At 43.3% G+C, this 18,216-nt stretch overlaps 2 protein-coding genes across 2 annotated transcripts in view; one reads left to right on the plus strand and one right to left on the minus strand.

Moving 5' to 3' along the window:
* The window catches only part of LOC118790075 (kynurenine 3-monooxygenase), a 14,556-nt gene extending 5,037 nt beyond the window's left edge, over positions 1–9,519 (plus strand). Inside the window, exons 6-15 of the mRNA XM_036546885.1 lie at positions 442–529; positions 1,061–1,226; positions 1,375–1,446; positions 2,855–2,976; positions 3,775–3,922; positions 5,213–5,270; positions 5,864–5,946; positions 7,091–7,192; positions 7,913–7,972; positions 8,622–9,519. Of these exons, the coding sequence (XP_036402778.1) occupies positions 442–529; positions 1,061–1,226; positions 1,375–1,446; positions 2,855–2,976; positions 3,775–3,922; positions 5,213–5,270; positions 5,864–5,946; positions 7,091–7,192; positions 7,913–7,972; positions 8,622–8,762 (1,040 nt within the window). The 3' untranslated portion in view covers positions 8,763–9,519. The remainder of the gene's footprint in view (positions 1–441; positions 530–1,060; positions 1,227–1,374; positions 1,447–2,854; positions 2,977–3,774; positions 3,923–5,212; positions 5,271–5,863; positions 5,947–7,090; positions 7,193–7,912; positions 7,973–8,621) is intronic.
* A 36-nt stretch (positions 9,520–9,555) lies between these two features.
* Positions 9,556–16,860, minus strand: opn3 (opsin 3). Its single transcript, XM_036546886.1, has 4 exons — positions 16,421–16,860; positions 13,652–13,971; positions 11,584–11,835; positions 9,556–10,781 (listed from the first exon to the last, which is right to left on the minus strand). The coding sequence occupies exons 1-4, from the start codon at positions 16,737–16,739 to the stop codon at positions 10,512–10,514; spliced, it is 1,161 nt and encodes a 386-aa protein (XP_036402779.1). The 5' UTR covers positions 16,740–16,860; the 3' UTR covers positions 9,556–10,511.
* Between the last annotated feature and the right edge of the window lie 1,356 nt (positions 16,861–18,216).

An 18,216-nucleotide genomic window follows, 5' to 3' on the forward strand; every position in this document is an offset into this window, starting at 1 on the left:
TGTCCTCTTCAACTCTAATTAGATACATGGTCTTCTCTTTAGAGATGTACTGTCAGGGAATCCAATTAAGCAAGGTTGCTTAAATTCAATATTGGAGTCTGTTTCCAGTGGTGGGGTCCTGACAGGCAGATGACAGGACTGGAATGTCCTCATAGCTTGCCTATGTGGAAAGTGTCTGAAGTGTGACCATACAGTGTTTAATTACTGGTGTCATACATTCAGTAATATGCTGAAAAAACTATATGATCATAATGACACATTCAACACATTCTTAGTCACACAAAATATGTAATATTTACCAGCTCATAAAAATCACAAAATGGGCCAGTACTTTTGATGGAAGGGTTGTGAACTGCTGCATGATGTTCTGAGTCTTAGGTCATTATTTGCCATTGCCCTGTTGTGAAAGCGTTGATGAAGCACTTTTGTTTGCAATTGAAGCGGCCGAGGAGTACCCTAACACCAAGCTGAACTTTGGGCACAAACTGCAGGACTGGTCCATAGAATCAGGAGCGATGACCTTTCTTAGGTAAACAGCTGCAGCATGAATGTGTAACTCGTGTTAAAAGTCCCTTTCAGGCTTTTGCAACAGCAGATGCATGCTGGGCTTCTGCAGTGTGGGCAGCACCTCATGAAGAAAAGTAACATGTCAGTTCTGCTCGGTGGCAGACCTCTGGCTCACTCCAATTCACACTTTGTTGATCATGAATGCCATCCTACTGAAGCAGCTGCAAATAGTCTGCAAGAGGGGTCGGCACATGAAAATGAAAATGTTGACCCTTGCTGGGTGTCACGAGTGTGTGGGGGTGGTGGTTGGTGGTGGAGGGTGGAAGGGGGTGGTGAATGTGCATATCATAGTAAAAAACATGCTGCTGGTACTGGACTGGATGTGTGTGTGTGTGTGTGTGTGTGTGTGCGTGTGTGTGCGTGTGTGTGTGTGTGTGTGTGTGTGTGTGTGTGTGCGTGTATGTGTGCGTGTGTGCCTTCTCATTGCATGTTATTGTGTCTAATCCTGCCCTTGCATGTGACTATATTTAACTGTATGAATCTGTGTTATCAGGCCAGATGGCACTAAGGAGGAGATAAAGGCTGACCTGATCGTGGGCTGTGACGGGGCATTCTCTGCCATCAGGAAGCAGTTTCTCCGCCAGAGTCGCTTTAATTACAGCCAGACATACATCCCCCATGGCTACATGGAGCTCACCATGCCTCCCAAAAATGGAGACGTGAGTGCCAGGGCTCAAGCTTCCTTCATGTTGACCCTGCTTCCAATTTATTCATCCTATCCCTGACACTTCAGCGTGCTTTGCAAATTGCTGTAGTTGGAGCATGTTATGGTATGGACTGTGTGCCTCTCCTATCTCCTCCCCTAAGTTCGCCATGGAACCAAACTTTCTCCATATCTGGCCACGGAACACCTTCATGATGATCGCTCTGCCTAACCTGGTGAGTGCCGGTTTGTTGATGGGACAGTGGAGGTGGGATTCATGGTGTACCCCCGACTCCACTCACCAGTCCCCAGACGCCGCCCCCCCCCCCCCCCCCCCCCCCACCTGCACCTTCCAAATGAATCCACAGAAAATGCAAGAGCAAGGGGTACATTTCCGTACTTTATATTGTCTTGCCAAACCAGTCTGTCTGGCCGTGCACACGGCAAAATGGAGAAGTCTGTCTGGCTGAAAGCATCCGCTAAATGAAAGTAATGTAATGGGAAGTTCAGGTGGAACAAGTTAAGAAGGCAGAGACAGACAGAGAGGGGAAACAAAGACAGATTGCCTGCAGCATAGCCTTTGCTGATGTGAAATAGTGACAAATGAAAATGTCAGAGGGTTTGCTGAGGTGCACAGATTTGGGTTTAAGTGAGTGGGTGAGCATCAGTCCCGGCCCTGGGGGGACACAGTGTCTGCTATCCCTGGGACCCTTTAGCAACTGGGCTGAGTCACCTTTGAAACATGAAAGAGTCAGAGCTTATAAGCCAGCTGCTAACATTCAACTTCAGGCGACTGTTGCCATAATAATATTTCCACATGGTTGATTCAGCAGTACTGGGCAGGTCATTCCCCCCCTCGCCCAAGGGTAAATCAGGCATCTCGGTGCTCAAGGGTACATTAGAATTATCACACTTCCCCCTGCAGCCTGTGATGTGATTCACTAATGACTCCTGAAGCGTAAGAAAGGGAGGGCTATGAATGAGAGGTTTCTTCAGCTGGTGATGGACGGCCAATGACACTCTGACCTGTCAATGTATGCCTGTCTGCCACTCCAAGGACACTGTGAGCAATTGTACGGACAGTGTACTTTGAACGCACATGCTCACATGCAAACACATGTACTGACAGTTTGATATGTTTTTTATTCCTGTGGAGTCTCTGATGTAGTTTGTAATACATACATGTACATAACACATTTCTGTATCTGACCAATGTGGAAAAGTTTAAGACATTTAGAAAACATCACTTACCTTTCTTTGGATATCAGATGGCTGTACTGTGCACACTGAGTTTCATATTTATAGATAAAACTGATGATAAAAATACTTGGGATAACAGTCGTTTCTCATTGACATAATTTCACTTTCTTCATTCCTCAACTCAGCTTTCTCTTTCTGTTCTGCATGTGATACATTAGATTCATAACATTACGCTTATCATGCAAACCGCAGATTTTGCACAATGCTAGATACACTGTAGACTAGATGGGTCAAGCTTATTGTCATCATTCAGGTTTTCATGTTCTTGTTCTTATTATTGCAATAAATTGCAATGTCTTGGAACATGCTCCATTGCAAAGGCTTTCTGGCATATCTTGTTTGTTTTGAAGGCCACTGTTACAGTATTCTGTCTGTCCATTATAGGATAAGACCTTCACCTGCACCCTGTTCATGCCTTTCGAGGAGTTTGAAAAAATCACCACAGGAGAGCAAGTCCTGGAGTTTTTCCAGACCTGTTTTCCTGACTCAATCCCGCTCTTGGGAGAGTAGGTGTTCTGGTCTTCCTCCATCCATCCCTCCCTTTCTACTTCTCTCCTCACTCCCTCCCACCATCTGACTCCTCTATCTGTCACTCCCTTTTTATTCCCTCCCTCCTCTTCTGTGCTCCCCCTCCACTCCGCTTTGTGTCTTCTTCTCCTTGCCTCACTGGACCCTTTACTCTCTCCTTCCTATCCTCTCCCTGCCCATTCCCCCTCTCCCACCTTCCTCCCTCCCTCTACCTTACCCCCCTCTCCCTAGTACCCCCCTCTCACTCTCTGTGATCTCCCTGCTTCCCTCTATAATCCCTGCAGCACACCTCACTCAAGCATCTTTAAGAGCTACTATCCATGGAGTGTGAAATTACTGCCTCCCAGACACAGTTTCTGCTGTGCAATACAGGGTATGTGTCAAGAAGATGTGAGGTTGAGGTGGGCTGCTGATTTATTTCTTAGCTGATTTATTTTAAATGATTCTAAAGAAAATACAGGCAGGTAAATTGCTGCTTATTTGCAGATGCATTCATCAAAAACATTTAGCAAAGAATTATTGCTTGCCATGTGCGCTGCATTCACACAAGCAAGGTCACTGTGTGACATCTTAAAGTGGTACTCAACAGGAAGGCTAGTCAAGAACAGCTGAGAAGACATTTGTCTTAGAGTAAGCTATGCATATTTACAAGCTATTTAACTATATTTGTATTTCCCGGTGTCAGAACACGTCAATAACTGAACTAAAAGAGGATGTTTGGGTGTGTTCAGTGAGTGTGTGTCACACTCTTTCCCTCACCACACTCTGCTCTGCAGGGATGCTCTGAAAAGAGACTACTTCCGCCTGCCGGCCCAAGCCATGGTGTCTGTCAAGTGCTCCCCGTACCACATGGGGACCAAATGTGTCATTATGGGGGATGCTGCCCATGCTGTTGTGCCCTTCTATGGCCAGGGCATGAATGCGGTGAGTACACACAGACATATGTATACGCTTTGGCAATGCATACACTGTGTTGTTCTTGCTGGTGAAGTTGCTTTTCAGTTTGAGTTTGTAATTGAGAGTGATAGAGACAGAGGGGAGAATATGGGGGGGGGGGGGGGGGGGGAGAGAGAGAAAGAGAGGAAAAGAGGGAGGTGTTGAAAGAGGAAGTGTGTGGGGGAGAGATAAAGACGGTGACAGACAGGCCAGATGAGGGAGAGAATCTATTTTCACATAGCAACTGAAAGAGGACCGCGACAGGATGGCAACCTGAAATCCAATCAGAAGAGGCAAGTGTTCAAGGTGCATGTGAGTGCAAGTTAATGCAGTGCGCATCGGTCTCTCTGGATATGTGTGTGCCATTGCATGTGAGCATCTCTATGCTAAAAAAGCAATGGAGGTCATTTCAAATATCAAACTGGGCTGCCCTCCATTTGTTATCCAGTTGTCACTGTGCTACTTTTCACTTTCAGAAAGAATACTTGCTCAGTGTAAATATTGATAGTATTAAATTAAGTCTGACAAAGCAGGATATAGAGAAAAAGTAGAAGGCATCTTCAGTGGTGCTTTTGAGCCTGAAATGCATATAGTGACTGACTGTATGCACACAAGCAGTGCTGAATGTTCACGATTCATGAATTTTTACACAAGTGACACTGATGTAATATACAGACACACCCCAGTTTTCACAATTGTAATGCTTTAGGAGATTTATGTGTGTGTGTGTGTGTGCGTGTGTGTGTGTGTGTGTGTGCGTGAGAGAGAGAGAGAGCGAGAGAGAGAAAAAAAAATAACCATAATAATACCAAGTACTTGGAATTTTTGGAGGGTAATATTATTTGAGATTATTTGATATTGGCCAAAAGTGGTTACCATTGTCCCTTACTGTCTTGCTATTCTGCAGTTGTTCTCTTACCTCCAGCAGGCAATCCATCACTCCAGAATCAGTCACACACCTCTGGGAATAGGGATTAAAATGGCTTGCTGAATGGTGCGATTAGCTTTGCAGGCGAAATGGAAAATTGTTTTTACACCACGCTCATTCCCCCGTGTTAAATTGGACCTGGAGCTGTTCAGTAGTGTTTCATTTCTATTGATCAAAGGATAGCAAAAGAAAACAGGCTGAATTGACAGTCTCCACATTTGTCTCACTAGACACAGAGATGATTTTTCCACAGAGGTATTACAACTCAAGCATTCAGTAGTGACATTGTTTGAGAGTCATTTCTCATGATTGAGCAATAAAAGAAATGCTATTTATGTCCCTCTTTATAGGGCTTTGAAGACTGCCTTGTTTTCAATGAAATAATGGATCAGCTCAATGAAGACTTCAGTGAGTATATGTACAGTATATGTTTTTTCAAGTTCCATTTTTGTTGTACAAGGCAACAACATTCTTATGTGATGGTCAATACTAGATATACATGACACAATTGCCATTGTAGTTTTGCCAAGGTTATATTGACCTCTTGGTGCTGAAGGTCTGAAAACATGTCTCCTCATAATTAGCCACTAATTGCTTAATTAGTCATTCACCTGTGCTGATTGCTTCAAAATAGCAGAGAATGGAGTGCCTATAGAGACGCCTAGAGGATAATGACTGAAATACAGGGCAAAGGCTCCATGTGATGTGGTTAAGAAAAACTCTGAGCCCTAATTATAATGTGCAATGACAGTGCCAGCCAGGCAAATAATGATTTGCTCTGCTGGTCTTTTAGAAAAAGTGATTCTATGTATTTGTTCAGAGAGCTACTGATTGTATTGTATGTGTTTGGAAAGCAAGTGAATGTATGTATTTGTTAGAATAGTGACTGGCACTAAGTATTTTGTGGAGATTGATTGAATGTATGTGTTTGTCAGTAAAGTGGCTGGCTGTGCGTTGTGTGGTTGTCAGTGAACTGAGTAGCAATAACTGTTTGTCCACAGATGCTGTGCTACCAGAGTATACCAGAATTCGTGTGCCAGATGACCACGCTATCGCTGATCTTGCCATGTACAACTATATTGAGGTGATATAACACTTGGACCTGGGGGGTGTGGGGGTTAGGTGGGTGCACCTGGAATTGAGGAGGTGGCACTGTTTCCTCACAGCTGCTATCCTATAAATATTTCTAAATGCTATATTACTATAAATCTTAAGCAGAAGGCCATGTGTGTCTATATTAAGAAATGAATTGATTGAAGGAAGCATTTATATGGCTTGGATGAAACAAATCAACAGAGTTCAGAGTGACTCCTTAGTTCCATGGTTGCAGATGCCAGATAACACTTCATGCTGAGCGTGAAGCAAGTGTACAAACAAACACATTGTTGCACAGTTATAACTGATACAGAGTAATAGTAGAGTAATTCACGTAGATAACATAGGCCACAGTGACTCAGTGCCAGCTGCCATGAGGTTGCATACTAGCTTTATGATTTTTTAAAGACAGTACCGTCGTGCTCACAAATGTTCTATGTTGACTTTCTCACTGGTTTAATCCTAAGTTACATTTAATTGGAAGTGTGACCAACAACACAATGTTCTCATATGGCACTTTTAATCAGATCTGAAGATGCTTTACAGTGAGGTAGGGGGGTTGGGAACTTGATTGACACCTGAGGGCAACTCGCCACACCTCACTTAAGGTGGTGAGAAGCGAAAAAGTCCATAACGGCACCGCAGAGAGGAAAAGAACACCGTTAGTGCTGCGCAGGGACTTGTTTCTTCCCTCTCTGATGAGCCCATTAAACTCTTCTTGTGCGACACCGTAATTGGTACAAGAACTGAAGCTATAATTCATAAATCAAGCAAGTGACAGATGTTAAGCATCCTGCTGTGTCGTGATTAGAATGCCTGATTGTGTGACTAAATGAATCCAGCCTGCTATAAATGTGTGAATCTGAGATATTGGTGACATTAGTGTCGTTAATGGACATATCTATTTTTAGCCTAAAAACTATACAAGTACACTATCGATCAAAATGCCAGCATGACTGAACTCTTGTTTGTTTTTATCAGCACGTGTCTAGTTTTAAAAAGATCAGTAAACCTGCCTACGCATGTTCTAACAGAAATATATATAAAGAGGTATCGGTGTGAATAATAACTTGTTGTCTGTGTCTTGTCTGTTTTTTTTTTATTTGCTTTGTTTTTATTTTATTTTTTGTTAGATGCGGGCACATGTCAATTCTAAATGGTTCATCTTCCGAAAATACCTGGACAACATCCTTCACTTTCTCATGCCAGCCAAGGTCATACCACTGTACACAATGGTAAGTAGCTTCTTTTCTGAATCAAGAAGAGGTCTCATCCACCTGCAGAACTCCTCTGCATGTCAGCTCTGTGAAATATGCAGAGCTAAAGAGAGCAGCAGATGCTCTTTTTGTGATGGTGTCTCAGTTTATAGTGCCTCATACAATGTCCCATATGTACAAAATCCAGTTATCCAGTTATATCAGCATTTTCCACTCCCTGCCATGTATCCCATAGATCATGCCTTTATCTTTTATTATCCAAAAACCAGTGCATCCACCCCCGCCTCACTGTGGGATCGTTGTTTCCCATATAATAAAACAATTTCAAGGGCACATGTCTTATCCTTTCACATTTTTACAACATGATTACTTACTTGACAACTACTGCTACTAATTTGTAGGCTATAATGACAGGAAATATATAATACATGTATTATATTCAATACATTTAAAATGAGAAAATACAACTTTCTGATCACATTAGGTCTGACAACAAAAATTGTGATTTTCATTACCAACAGTACAAAATTATGGTTTTGCTGACTGAATCTAGCTGGGCTCATGGTATATCTTTATTTTTATCTTCCTAAATTTACCTTTCTCTTTGAATCTTTTCCTGAAACCTTTCCTGAATTTACCTTCACCCTCTGTTTAGACCCTGTATGTGTCTCCCATGTTCCCAGTTTGTCTTTTTTAATGGTCTGACTCTCTGTCTCTCATTCTCTGTCTTCGCTGTAGGTTACATTTACCAGGACTAGGTACCATGAAGCAGTACAACGTTGGCAGTGGCAGAATAAGGTCAGGAACAGTTTGTTTGTGTGGTGGCGGTGGGGGGAGGAGGATGAGTGTGTCCTGTGTGTATATACAGTTATGTTTATGTAGATTTTTGTTTCTCATGCTCTGCAGTGAGATATTATCCATGTGATGTCTGTATTATACTTATCATATCTGATATTATCCTGATCATATCTATACTACAGCGTACTTTCCTTCCATATATCATATAGAAGGTAAGTGCACTGTGGCATCTTTGTTCTTCTCAGCAGGGTCAGACAAACAGAAAAAGAGCTGGTAAAGACTGTTCTTCAAATGTGGGCAAGACCAGCAAACAATGTGATTAGTTGTCCCAGCAACCAAAAGTGAAAATGGTTTGCTGGGAGACTGTGAGGACTGTGTGGTTTGATTGGTTTTGTCTGAAAGACAGTGGGGGGTGAATTCACAGCCTTCCCTGACTGACTTCTCCACCAGGTCTTAACCCATTGGTGGGTGGGAACACTGGGTGTCACCAAAGCACTGCTTACTGCAATATGTGTGTCTGATGGAGAGGTGTGCACGAACGTCCTTCATGTCCCAAGAGAGTCCGCTGCACTTGATCTGAGTGAATGAGTGGTACTGAAAGGTGAAGGAGCAATGGCAGATGGTGAGCAGAATAATTTCTTACCCCCAGGTGATCAACCGGAGCCTGTTTCTGTGTGGCACAATCTCTGTGGTTGGGGGCACCTTCCTGCTGATCCGACACCTCCCACAGAACCACACTCTCCTCGTGGACCAACTGTGGGCCCGGGTTCAGGTTCTCAAGCAGTTCTGATTCAGTCCCATCTCATACAATATGGTCAGAATCAGGCATGAGAGTATAGTTCTCCGAGCTTCACCCAGCTGCAGTGTGAAAAGAGGTGCTCTCTCTACCAGGTTCCTAATTAGTAGTTGGCAAATTAGTTGAAATTTGATTTGTCTGGAGCCCAAGGTCTGGGTCATGTAACAGTCACATTGATACATTGCCCTCCCTGATCAGTATCGCAATAATTAGCCGATACAGATAATTAATGACTGATAGATGATTTCAGCCAAGGTCAGAGTCATCAGCCTTGACCAGGGAAAGATTTTCACTGTTATGCTGTTTCACTGTAGAGGTATTCAGTGCTGTGACTGGGAAAAGGGGATGTTGCCCTCATGGTCAAATCTAAACTAAACAATGAGTTTAAGTAGGCTGTGGGTGGAGAATATGGCTATGTCTGCTGGACTTTGCTAACTCAGCTAAGTGCTTGCAGCCAGAAAACAAGTGTTAAGTTTTGAGTACAGCAACAATTTGAAGGTGTCTTTGGCATAGTTCCAATGCCAACAATATAACCACTGATAAATAATCAAATCATCAAATGCATTTTGAGACAATGAGGATATCTTTTTGGCTGTGTACTGTTTGTATTACTCCCAACTTGCATCCATCTTTTGAGGTTGTTGAGGTTGTTCAATATCATGAAGGACATTTCCTGTGTGCATCAAACATGCAGGAGGGCAGGGCATCATTTCGGACAGTGATGGAGATGCTGAATCCAAATTGGATTTATACTTAATTATGTTTTTAAATAAATAAGTAAATAACTTTGAGTAATGTACAAATATATTTAAAAGAAATCAATAAAAATATTTCAGCATTAAATGAGAATATCACAATATTATTTGGATACACTTCTTGCACTCTTGTAAGGGTCAACACACTGTCTTCATTTTGTAGGGTGAGGTACTAGTATAATCATGCTGGCCAGATGGTGATGGCCTAAAATCTGTCTAAAACCGGTCTAAAGCCTGCAACGCTACTGTCATTTCTGTATATTCGTATACGTATTTGTACAAAGACTGGCCCTTGCTTCATTTCTTTCCAAGTGTTGTCTTTATAACAGAACATGACAGAAAATAAATCACAGAGGTGACATCCGTACCTTAAAATAGGATTTCTTTATTGTTTCTGTACATGACTGGGAGGGTATTGCACAGGGCATGTGGCTGCAGTCCTTGCGGGTGTCTCCACTAGTGCCCACTGGGCATGTCCAAACTCCGGGAGCACCTTTAATCCTTCAGCAGCCCTTCTCCAGAAACATACAGTTTTGTCCTGTGTGAGGTTACATCACCACAACTTTCCACTACGACACACAATGCACTCAGAGAACTCTGTGAAAGGTACATGTTCCAGTTCAAGTTCAGCTGTAACTTCCAGAGATGCCATTAAATACTGAGGTCTATTTCACTACAAAATGATAGGCTGTCATTACTGGTAAGACTCTGTATTAATTTCTGCATATACTGAGGTGGTTACGTTATTGTGCAGATGGTGTGTATAGCCTGACATGGTCAGTTGAATAGTTTCCTGAGGGGCAGAAAGGTGCTCTGCATAAGGCTTGGAACGGCAGAAGAAAATTTCCTTTTTTGAGCATTTTGGCTTTGATACGGTTTGAAATGAAATCCTGTTGGAGCAGTAAGCACCACAGAGATATACTGGGGAGAAGGGATGCTCCATAACCACGGAGACCGAAAGGCCAGGCCCAGGGTGGTGGGGCGGGGGTCACAGTGGCCGTACCTGGATGACGTTAACCTCAGACGAGCTGTTCTTGGAGGTGACATCGAGGTGGTGGGTGTCATCGTTGCTGGCGATGATGAAGACTATGGAGGAAGAGCTGAAGGTCACCCTCTTCTTGGGCCGGTCCACACTGCTGCGTGCGGACACGACGATGGGGCGGATGGGCCGCTCGACGTGGGCGAGGGGGCGGTCCTTAATGCTGCGCTGCAACCGGGACAGACGGGCGCACAGCAGCTGCAGCAGGCACCGACGGAACTGAGGAAGAGGAGGAGGAGGAGGGGGGGGGGGGAGGTGAGGAGTCATGACCTCTCTTTCTTTCCAGCCCTCACTCAACACCCTCTAACACACACCTGTACACACATTCACTACACATACAGTACCAGTCAAAAGTCTGGACACATTTTTCTTTCTTGATTTTTACTGTTTTCCACATTTTAGAATGATAGTGAAGATATAAAAACTACGAAATAACACAAATGGAGTTATGCATTGACCAAAAAAGTGTAGAAACAAATCAAAACTATCTTATATTTTAGATTCTTCAAAACAGCCACTGTTTTTAAAATTAACATTTTTTGGAAAGAAATTCATACATAGGAATCAACTTCACAATTTCTATTTGTCTAAGAAAAAATTTCAAGCATTTAAGCCTTTAGATCAAAATGTCTTTGAATGAATGTTTCCTATTATCTTAACTGGGTATGTCCAAAATTTTGACTGGTACTGTACAAATGTATGCAGGCACATGGACACAGTTATAAAAACTAATAACTAATGTCATACACTGCTTGGTACATGGTATGATTTTGTAAAGCTCCTGTGAGTTTGAACAGGAACTGGACAGGGATGACTGGGACTATTTTGCTTAAATTTCATCCTTTAGTGGTAGTATGCAGCTAATAGGGAATTTGCTGTCAGTGAGTTAAGACAAAGCCATTAGCCTGTGTCCATTAACTTTTTTGGGAATGCTGCCTTCATTGGCAGTCAAAAATAACTCTCATTATCCTTATGGATAAAGGCCAATGTCATGCAATTAAGGGCACTGTGACAATCTTACCTTTCTGCTCATGAAGATGTAGATGACGGGGTTGTAAGCTGTGCTAGACTTAGCGAAAAAGGAGGGAATTATGGCAACTGTGGGCGTAACAATGCTTTGTTTGCCAAAGGCCTCGAGCATGGACACCACAGCATAGGGGGTCCAGCAGATCAGGAAGCAGGAGATCATCAGCAGGAACATGACAGCCACTTTCTTCTCGTAACGAAGGATTTTAATGATCTGGACTGTTTGAAGGTCCTGGATAGACCGGAGCTGCGGTATAAGGAAAAAGGCAAGGGCTCATAACTCATTTCTCTGTGTGTGCCCAGTGTGACAGTGTGACACATTACACTTACACTGCATAGTTTCCCTGGAAGGACCTGCATGCTCCCATCAAAACTTTGTGTTTAAACATGGAAAATGGATGGAAAATACGTGGGTAGCCACTACAGTACATTATGTGTATTGCTGACTTTGGGTGAAGCTTTTTTACTGAGGGATTCAGACCCACCATCCTCTGGTTAGCGACTGTGTCCTGTCCACAGCTCTACTCTGTCATGCCCATGTTCACTAAGAGCAGCTCTGGTAGACCCAGAGGGAGTCCTCAGCTCAGGTTATTTCCAGAGGCGCCTGATGGAAGATTCCAGTGCTCTCTACAGATGGCTAGAGTCACTCTGACTCCTTTAAAACAGAATGAAGGACCATTCTTTTCCACAACATAAATGTAAATCCTTCCTGCCCTGGAGTCTGAGGATGTGTCAATCTTGCTAATCTCCCCTGTCAGAGCATTTTTGTCTAATTTTATCATTTTCCAAAAAGCAAGCTTCCATAATGCTCTTCTTTGCCTTTCTGCAGAAATGCACACACGGTATACAAATATTCCACACACATAACACACATACATTTATACACACACACACAATCTTTTGCTCACAAATGGTAGAATCATTGGCAAATCATGTGAAAGTGCCCGCATACACAATTAAAGCTGTTTTTTGGTGGCAGAGCATTAAAACCTGAAGGCACTGGGGATTTTCTGTGATATTAACATCAGCTTATATTTACAATTTATTTTTTTCCAAAAAGGAGAAACTAGCTCCAACCCCCCAAACAGAAAATATGCATCTTCTATTTTTGGTGAACTCATTGTCTCACAAAATATACTACAATATCCTTCTTTTAGGAGGAGTTCCCTCATTAATAATGTAATGCCCATAAAATGAGATTGGTTAAAAAATGAAGCGCTGTGGTTTATGAATTATTCTCCACATATCTTTTACCAGAGTGGGTTTCCCTGAGTGGGAGTCCCTGTGGTGGGAGATGGGGTGGCTCATGTCACAGTGCTTGTTGTGGTCAGGGTTTGGTTACTCAGAGGTAATCTCCTGCTTCCGCGAAGTTGTAAATACTTTACGAGGTGCAGACGGTTTGAAGCCTAGCAACAAGCACAGAAACATCTGGAGGAGGGCCCGGGTACTGATGCATGAGTACTTGCTCCCAGATAGAGGCTTCAAAACCACCCCGCCCCACCACCACCACCACCGCCACCTGAACCCTCTGCGACCCCGCCCACCTGGGGTGAAATGACTCTATAACGAATACACTCGCACCACAGAACTCTGGCCATCTCCCATCAGTACTGGCAGCCGGGGTGATGAGATCAGGGACACAGTGCAACCATGGAAAGGGAAAGCCATTTATGTACAGCGTCTCGGAGTTTTTGTTTGATGTGTTGCAGGCGCCCTGAGACAGACTGGCTCAATAAGTCTCGACTGTTTGCTTTATAGTCTGGGTTTAAAAACAGCCTGGAACAGCTGCAGGTGTACAGAAAGTGACATGCAGCCAATCAGAATCATCCTGCGAGTTCTGAAGGAATAGTTGAGAAGAAGATAAAAGGAGGATAAAGGGAGAATCTATTTAGGAGATAGGAGTAGGAGGAGCAGAAAAAAGGAAAACAAGCAGAAGAAAGGTGAAGCAGAGAGAGATTGGGGGCAGGAAAGAGAAGAAGAGGAAAAAAAGGAGAAGGGGAGCAAAAGAAGCTGAAAGACAAAGGGGAAAGAGCAGGGGGTGCAGGCCTGTGTGTTCTCCTCACCATTCGCACAGTGTATAAGATGTTGCCGTAGCAGTACACCATGATCCCAACCGGCACGAAGAAGCAGCCCATGAGGAAGAGGAGGATGAAGGAGGCATCGTTGGGGTCCTTGGAGGCCCAGTCCAGGGAACAACCTAGACCGTGGATCTCCAGCGTGTAGCGGTTCCATCCCAGTAGTGGCGCCCCCGTCCAGGCCAGTGAGTAGAGCCAGATGTGCGTGATCGCTCTCCAGGCCCAGGGGAAGTCAACCACTTTGGCGTGCACCACCCGGATGTAGCGCTCATACGCCAGAGCAGACAATGTCATGATGGACACGATGCCTGCAGTTGGGGAGGGGAGGTAAAACAAGTGGGAAAAGTGGTGAGAAGAGGGTTAATTGACATTAAGTTTCATTCACTGGCAGCAGGAATATTCCCCAATCTGTTCCCTTCATTGCCCCAACACACAGGCCCCATACCTAAACCAGGCAAGATCGCTGGATACTCACCTGGACTGTTCAACATGATGCCACACAGTAGCACCAGACTAGGTCCCCCACACAGACATGTTTAAATAGGCCCCTGTAACATGCTTTGGGTGAAGTGTCACTTATTCTACCTTACGGAAAGCCCAAAGCTCCTTTCTCTGTGCTGCACTTCCAAGCCAAAGAGGCAAAGTGATTTATCAGCACTACTCCAGTCTGAGCACCTCCCAGTACAATAACGCTGGCAGAGACTGGTTTTGGAAGGAAGGTTCCTGTGCAATGAACACAGGTCTGCCCTGTGGGCACTCCAAGCCAGCACTGATGAAGGACATCCTCTGTGTATGAAAGAAGATAACTTCCAATCACAGTATCAACTGACTCAGCACCCTGACACCCGGCAGGAAGCATACAGCAGAGCTGCAGTGAAATTTAGCTCAGAGCAGCCTAGCGGCTGCAGTGTCATTTGTGGCATAGTGATGACATAGTAACCTTGATCAGACTGTGACCTTGCCTGGACCTGAAGCAGCAAGGGATGCTGCAAACAAAGGAGACGGACAACTTATATTTATGGCCTGTTTTCATAGTAAGCTTTTGGTAAGGATCTCCCAAAACCAGTTAATTCATTTTCAATTAAATCTCTCAATGTGGTTTCTGCACCTTCTGATAATTCACAAAGAGATCGGGTTATTGATTTTATTTTTTTTTTACTGTTAGGTGCAGACTAATGTAAAAAGGAAAGGTGGCAGTGAAGATGGAGGCTGTATGTGTATTTCTATGGAGCCCTGCTGAACTCTGATGATGATTGGACTAAAACAAGGTCTTCAAAATGTTCACACAAAGAGCATCCATTCTATTTCATGGATTTATGAGTCTCCTTAAGAAGAATATTTGTGTGTGTGTGTGTGTGTGTGTGTGTGTGTGTGTGTGTTTGTGCTATTGACTGAACAATGGATACACATTCATGAAACAAGCTCAGGACAAGCTTCAAGGTCACCTGTTTTCACTTAATCACTCAGTCATCAAGCACTGTTAAATCATTGTTTTCATACTGGCCAGAAAAAAGTACAACTTTGTGACATTTGAGTGATCTGAAAAAGCAAAGCATTGTCGGTATTTATACAGGGGATGAAACCTGCACTGCTTCCTATCCATGGTCCTGCTGAGACACAAATAGCCCCTTTCCACCAGTGTCATGGGGTAACCAAGGATTTTTCACGGTGGGTGCAATACGACATGGTGCTGTTAATGGAAAATGGAGCTGTGGTTCACATCTTTTGAGACGTTTATGCTATTAGTCCTTTGTAAAGGGTCACACCAGCATGCAATCAATTCAATTGCCCCATATTAATCAGTAGCAGTTGGAACAAAAACCAGACGCACAAGCATCGCCACAGGGCTAGTTGCGGGAACACTGTAGAACCGAACTCGTTGATTTAACACTGGAATGTTACTCGTTAGTGTGACATCTACTGACAAATACTCCTAACGCCCCACGTAAAAGTGATGCAAATGTTGTGCAGTTACTTTATAAGTTGCCTAAACTCACAACCATCTAACCTGAATATTCTCCCGCAAGTCATCTGTAAATGGGTGTAATACGAACGGCGAACAGGACATGGGGGTGTCTCCTAAGTGCGAGTGAGAAACCATGAGAAAACAAACCAGCGCCACGTTTCAAAAGGCACAGTCCTAATTGCTTCAGGTCGCGCGTATCTGATTACGCGCATATTTTGAGTACTCGTTGCGTCGAGCACACACCTTTTCCCCACTGATCAACTGACCAGAAAACCTATACGATCACACCGACTCCTGTAGTTCTTGAGAATTACTTACTGCTAACGCAAGGTTCTGCATTTTAGTTGAGAGCGAGCAGTGCACCCTTTTAAGCGATACCCTATCCTCTGTTGTGAGCTTGCCATGTGTCCAATGTCACGCATGAGCTGTTATTTAGATCAATTCCGTGTATGGTTATATACTTGTGATAATATACTCCATAGAAAGACTAATAAACAAACATAAGCAACAATTTAAGTTGAAATACGTTATAGTCTTAGGGCAGCAAACAGATGCTGAGACACGCCCACTCTCAATCGAAACATTTGGATAATTCGTAAATGTAACAACAAATATACATAACGTAAATATTGGGTGGAAAGGAAAATGGCTATTGCTATACGACAGGTAATTTGATCATTCGGAATATAAACATAAACTTTTCAAACGGCTGACATGTAGCAACATAATCTTCTTTAAAAATATGATATGGCTAGAAATGTTAAATGGGAACTGAAGACTGAAATACTAACCAAAAAAACTGTTGCTGAAACCATCCCAGATGCATGTTGCCGAATTCCAAATCCACCCTCTCCTAATGCAAGAAACAAAGGTAAAGTTGATCCCAAAAACAGAAACCAGCAAGTCACTTATACTTATGTTCACCAGCAACAAATTCGTGGGCGTCCGGAGTCTCTTAAATTTGTAGTACAGCGCAATGACAATGATATTGTTGCAGAAACCGAAAAGTCCGATCGCTCCGATGGTGAAGGCAAGAAGTTTGTAAGTGCCAGCAGCGAAAAGGTATTCAACCGTTTCTGCCTCAGTCCCACTTCCATTCGTCGGACTCATTGCGCGTGGAGCACCGTGTCCAGCATCGTGCTGTATGCACTGACCATAGCTACAGGCGTCGTGGCACCGTGGGTAACCGCAATCTCCTGAGCTGGTCTTGAATTTCTGATGTCGCTGTAATCCGATTAAACCTCGCGTCTGCGGCTGAGAGAAATTAGGGCATTTTTTGCGGAGAAAGGGTGAGGGGTTTAGCGTGTCAGCGCTATTGAATTCTTCACGTCGCCCGTCACGTGTCAGGTGAAGTAAATGACGATCGACATCTCTGGGGCAGAAAGTAGTGAGTCAAAAATACATCTGTCAGCGCTGCGGTGCTTATTTGTCTGACGGTCTAAACGCAGAGTTTACAGCAGTTTTTGACAGATGCATGGCAGCTTTTTATTTTACAAGTGTTTATTTGCTCAGAAAAGCCAATGATGTTTCCGCCATACAAAGGACAAAATAACAGAATTTACACGGTTTACATGGTTTATGCAACAAGAATACAGCCATTGGTCATTTGAATGAAATATGTGTGAATAATATCTGACTCTATGCTGGCATTCTTTTAAATATAGCCCTTTACACCACAGTCCTCTCGCCAGAGGATGTTTTTGCGCGGAGGGGACTTGAATGTCACAGATGTCGAATAAGGCGTGATTCATTAATGAACTACGAACCCACGCAAATTGTGAGTCATAGGTTTGATATCTTTCTACTCGAGAAACACCGTTAGATTTAAAGTTGCTACCGTGTCTGACAGCGTACTGTAAACCACTCAAATTAAATGGATACGACGAAGCGGGACCCTCGAAGAATGCGCATTTTTACTCGTCTGTTTGAAAGTCCTCGAGAAGGTTAACTGATTGCCTGAGGGTAATATTATAAAGTGAGTTTGCCTGCGTACCTTCTTCTTCTTCTTCTTCTTCTTCTTCTTCTTCTTCTTCTTCAAAGGACTGTTTCTTTTTGTTTTGTTTTATTGGCAATACCCGAGAACTCAGTCAGCCGAGCGGAGGTTCACCCACAATCTTTCCTCTGACGCTCATTAGACAGTAAAATATCATTTATTTTGCTTCATTAAAAGGACATCTAATCTACACAAAAGTACTGCCCGGGATTCCTTTTTGGAACAAAACATGCAAAAACGTTATTTAATGCGTCCATTTGAATTAAGAAGCGTAAATTATCAAGACTTACTGGAAGTCGGGTTAGGTCTCCCCAGAAAAGAGTTTTATGGAGCGTAATTAAAGAGCGGGATAAAGTGCCTATGCAATTTGTGGGACTGATCTGAAAATAATAAGTAGTTTTAATTCAGCATGAAGTAAAGCAAAACAGCATGAATGCAAAACAGCATCCTTCATTTGGAATTCAAACACTACACTCAAGGCTATACTTTTTCTATATCTTAATCTATCAAATGTGCTTTTTTTGCCCAGGCTGGAGTAGCATGTGGCTGATGATTAGAAAACAGATGTGAAGCTAATTTTAGAACTGTAGAATT

Source organism: Megalops cyprinoides, chromosome 15 (genome assembly GCF_013368585.1).
Source record: "Megalops cyprinoides isolate fMegCyp1 chromosome 15, fMegCyp1.pri, whole genome shotgun sequence".
NCBI classification, from domain to species: domain Eukaryota; kingdom Metazoa; phylum Chordata; class Actinopteri; order Elopiformes; family Megalopidae; genus Megalops; species Megalops cyprinoides.

Bases quoted from the DNA above. Each gene is read 5' to 3' on its own strand.
- opn3 (XM_036546886.1), bottom strand. From the start codon at position 16,739: ATGAGTCCGACGAATGGAAGTGGGACTGAGGCAGAAACGGTTGAATAC. The intron at 13,972-16,420 runs GTTAGTATTTCA...CCCCAACTGCAG, and splicing joins TTTCAGCAACAGTTTTTTTG to GCATCGTGTCCATCATGACA. The intron at 10,782-11,583 runs GTAAGATTGTCA...CCTCTTCCTCAG, and splicing joins ACATCTTCATGAGCAGAAAG to TTCCGTCGGTGCCTGCTGCA.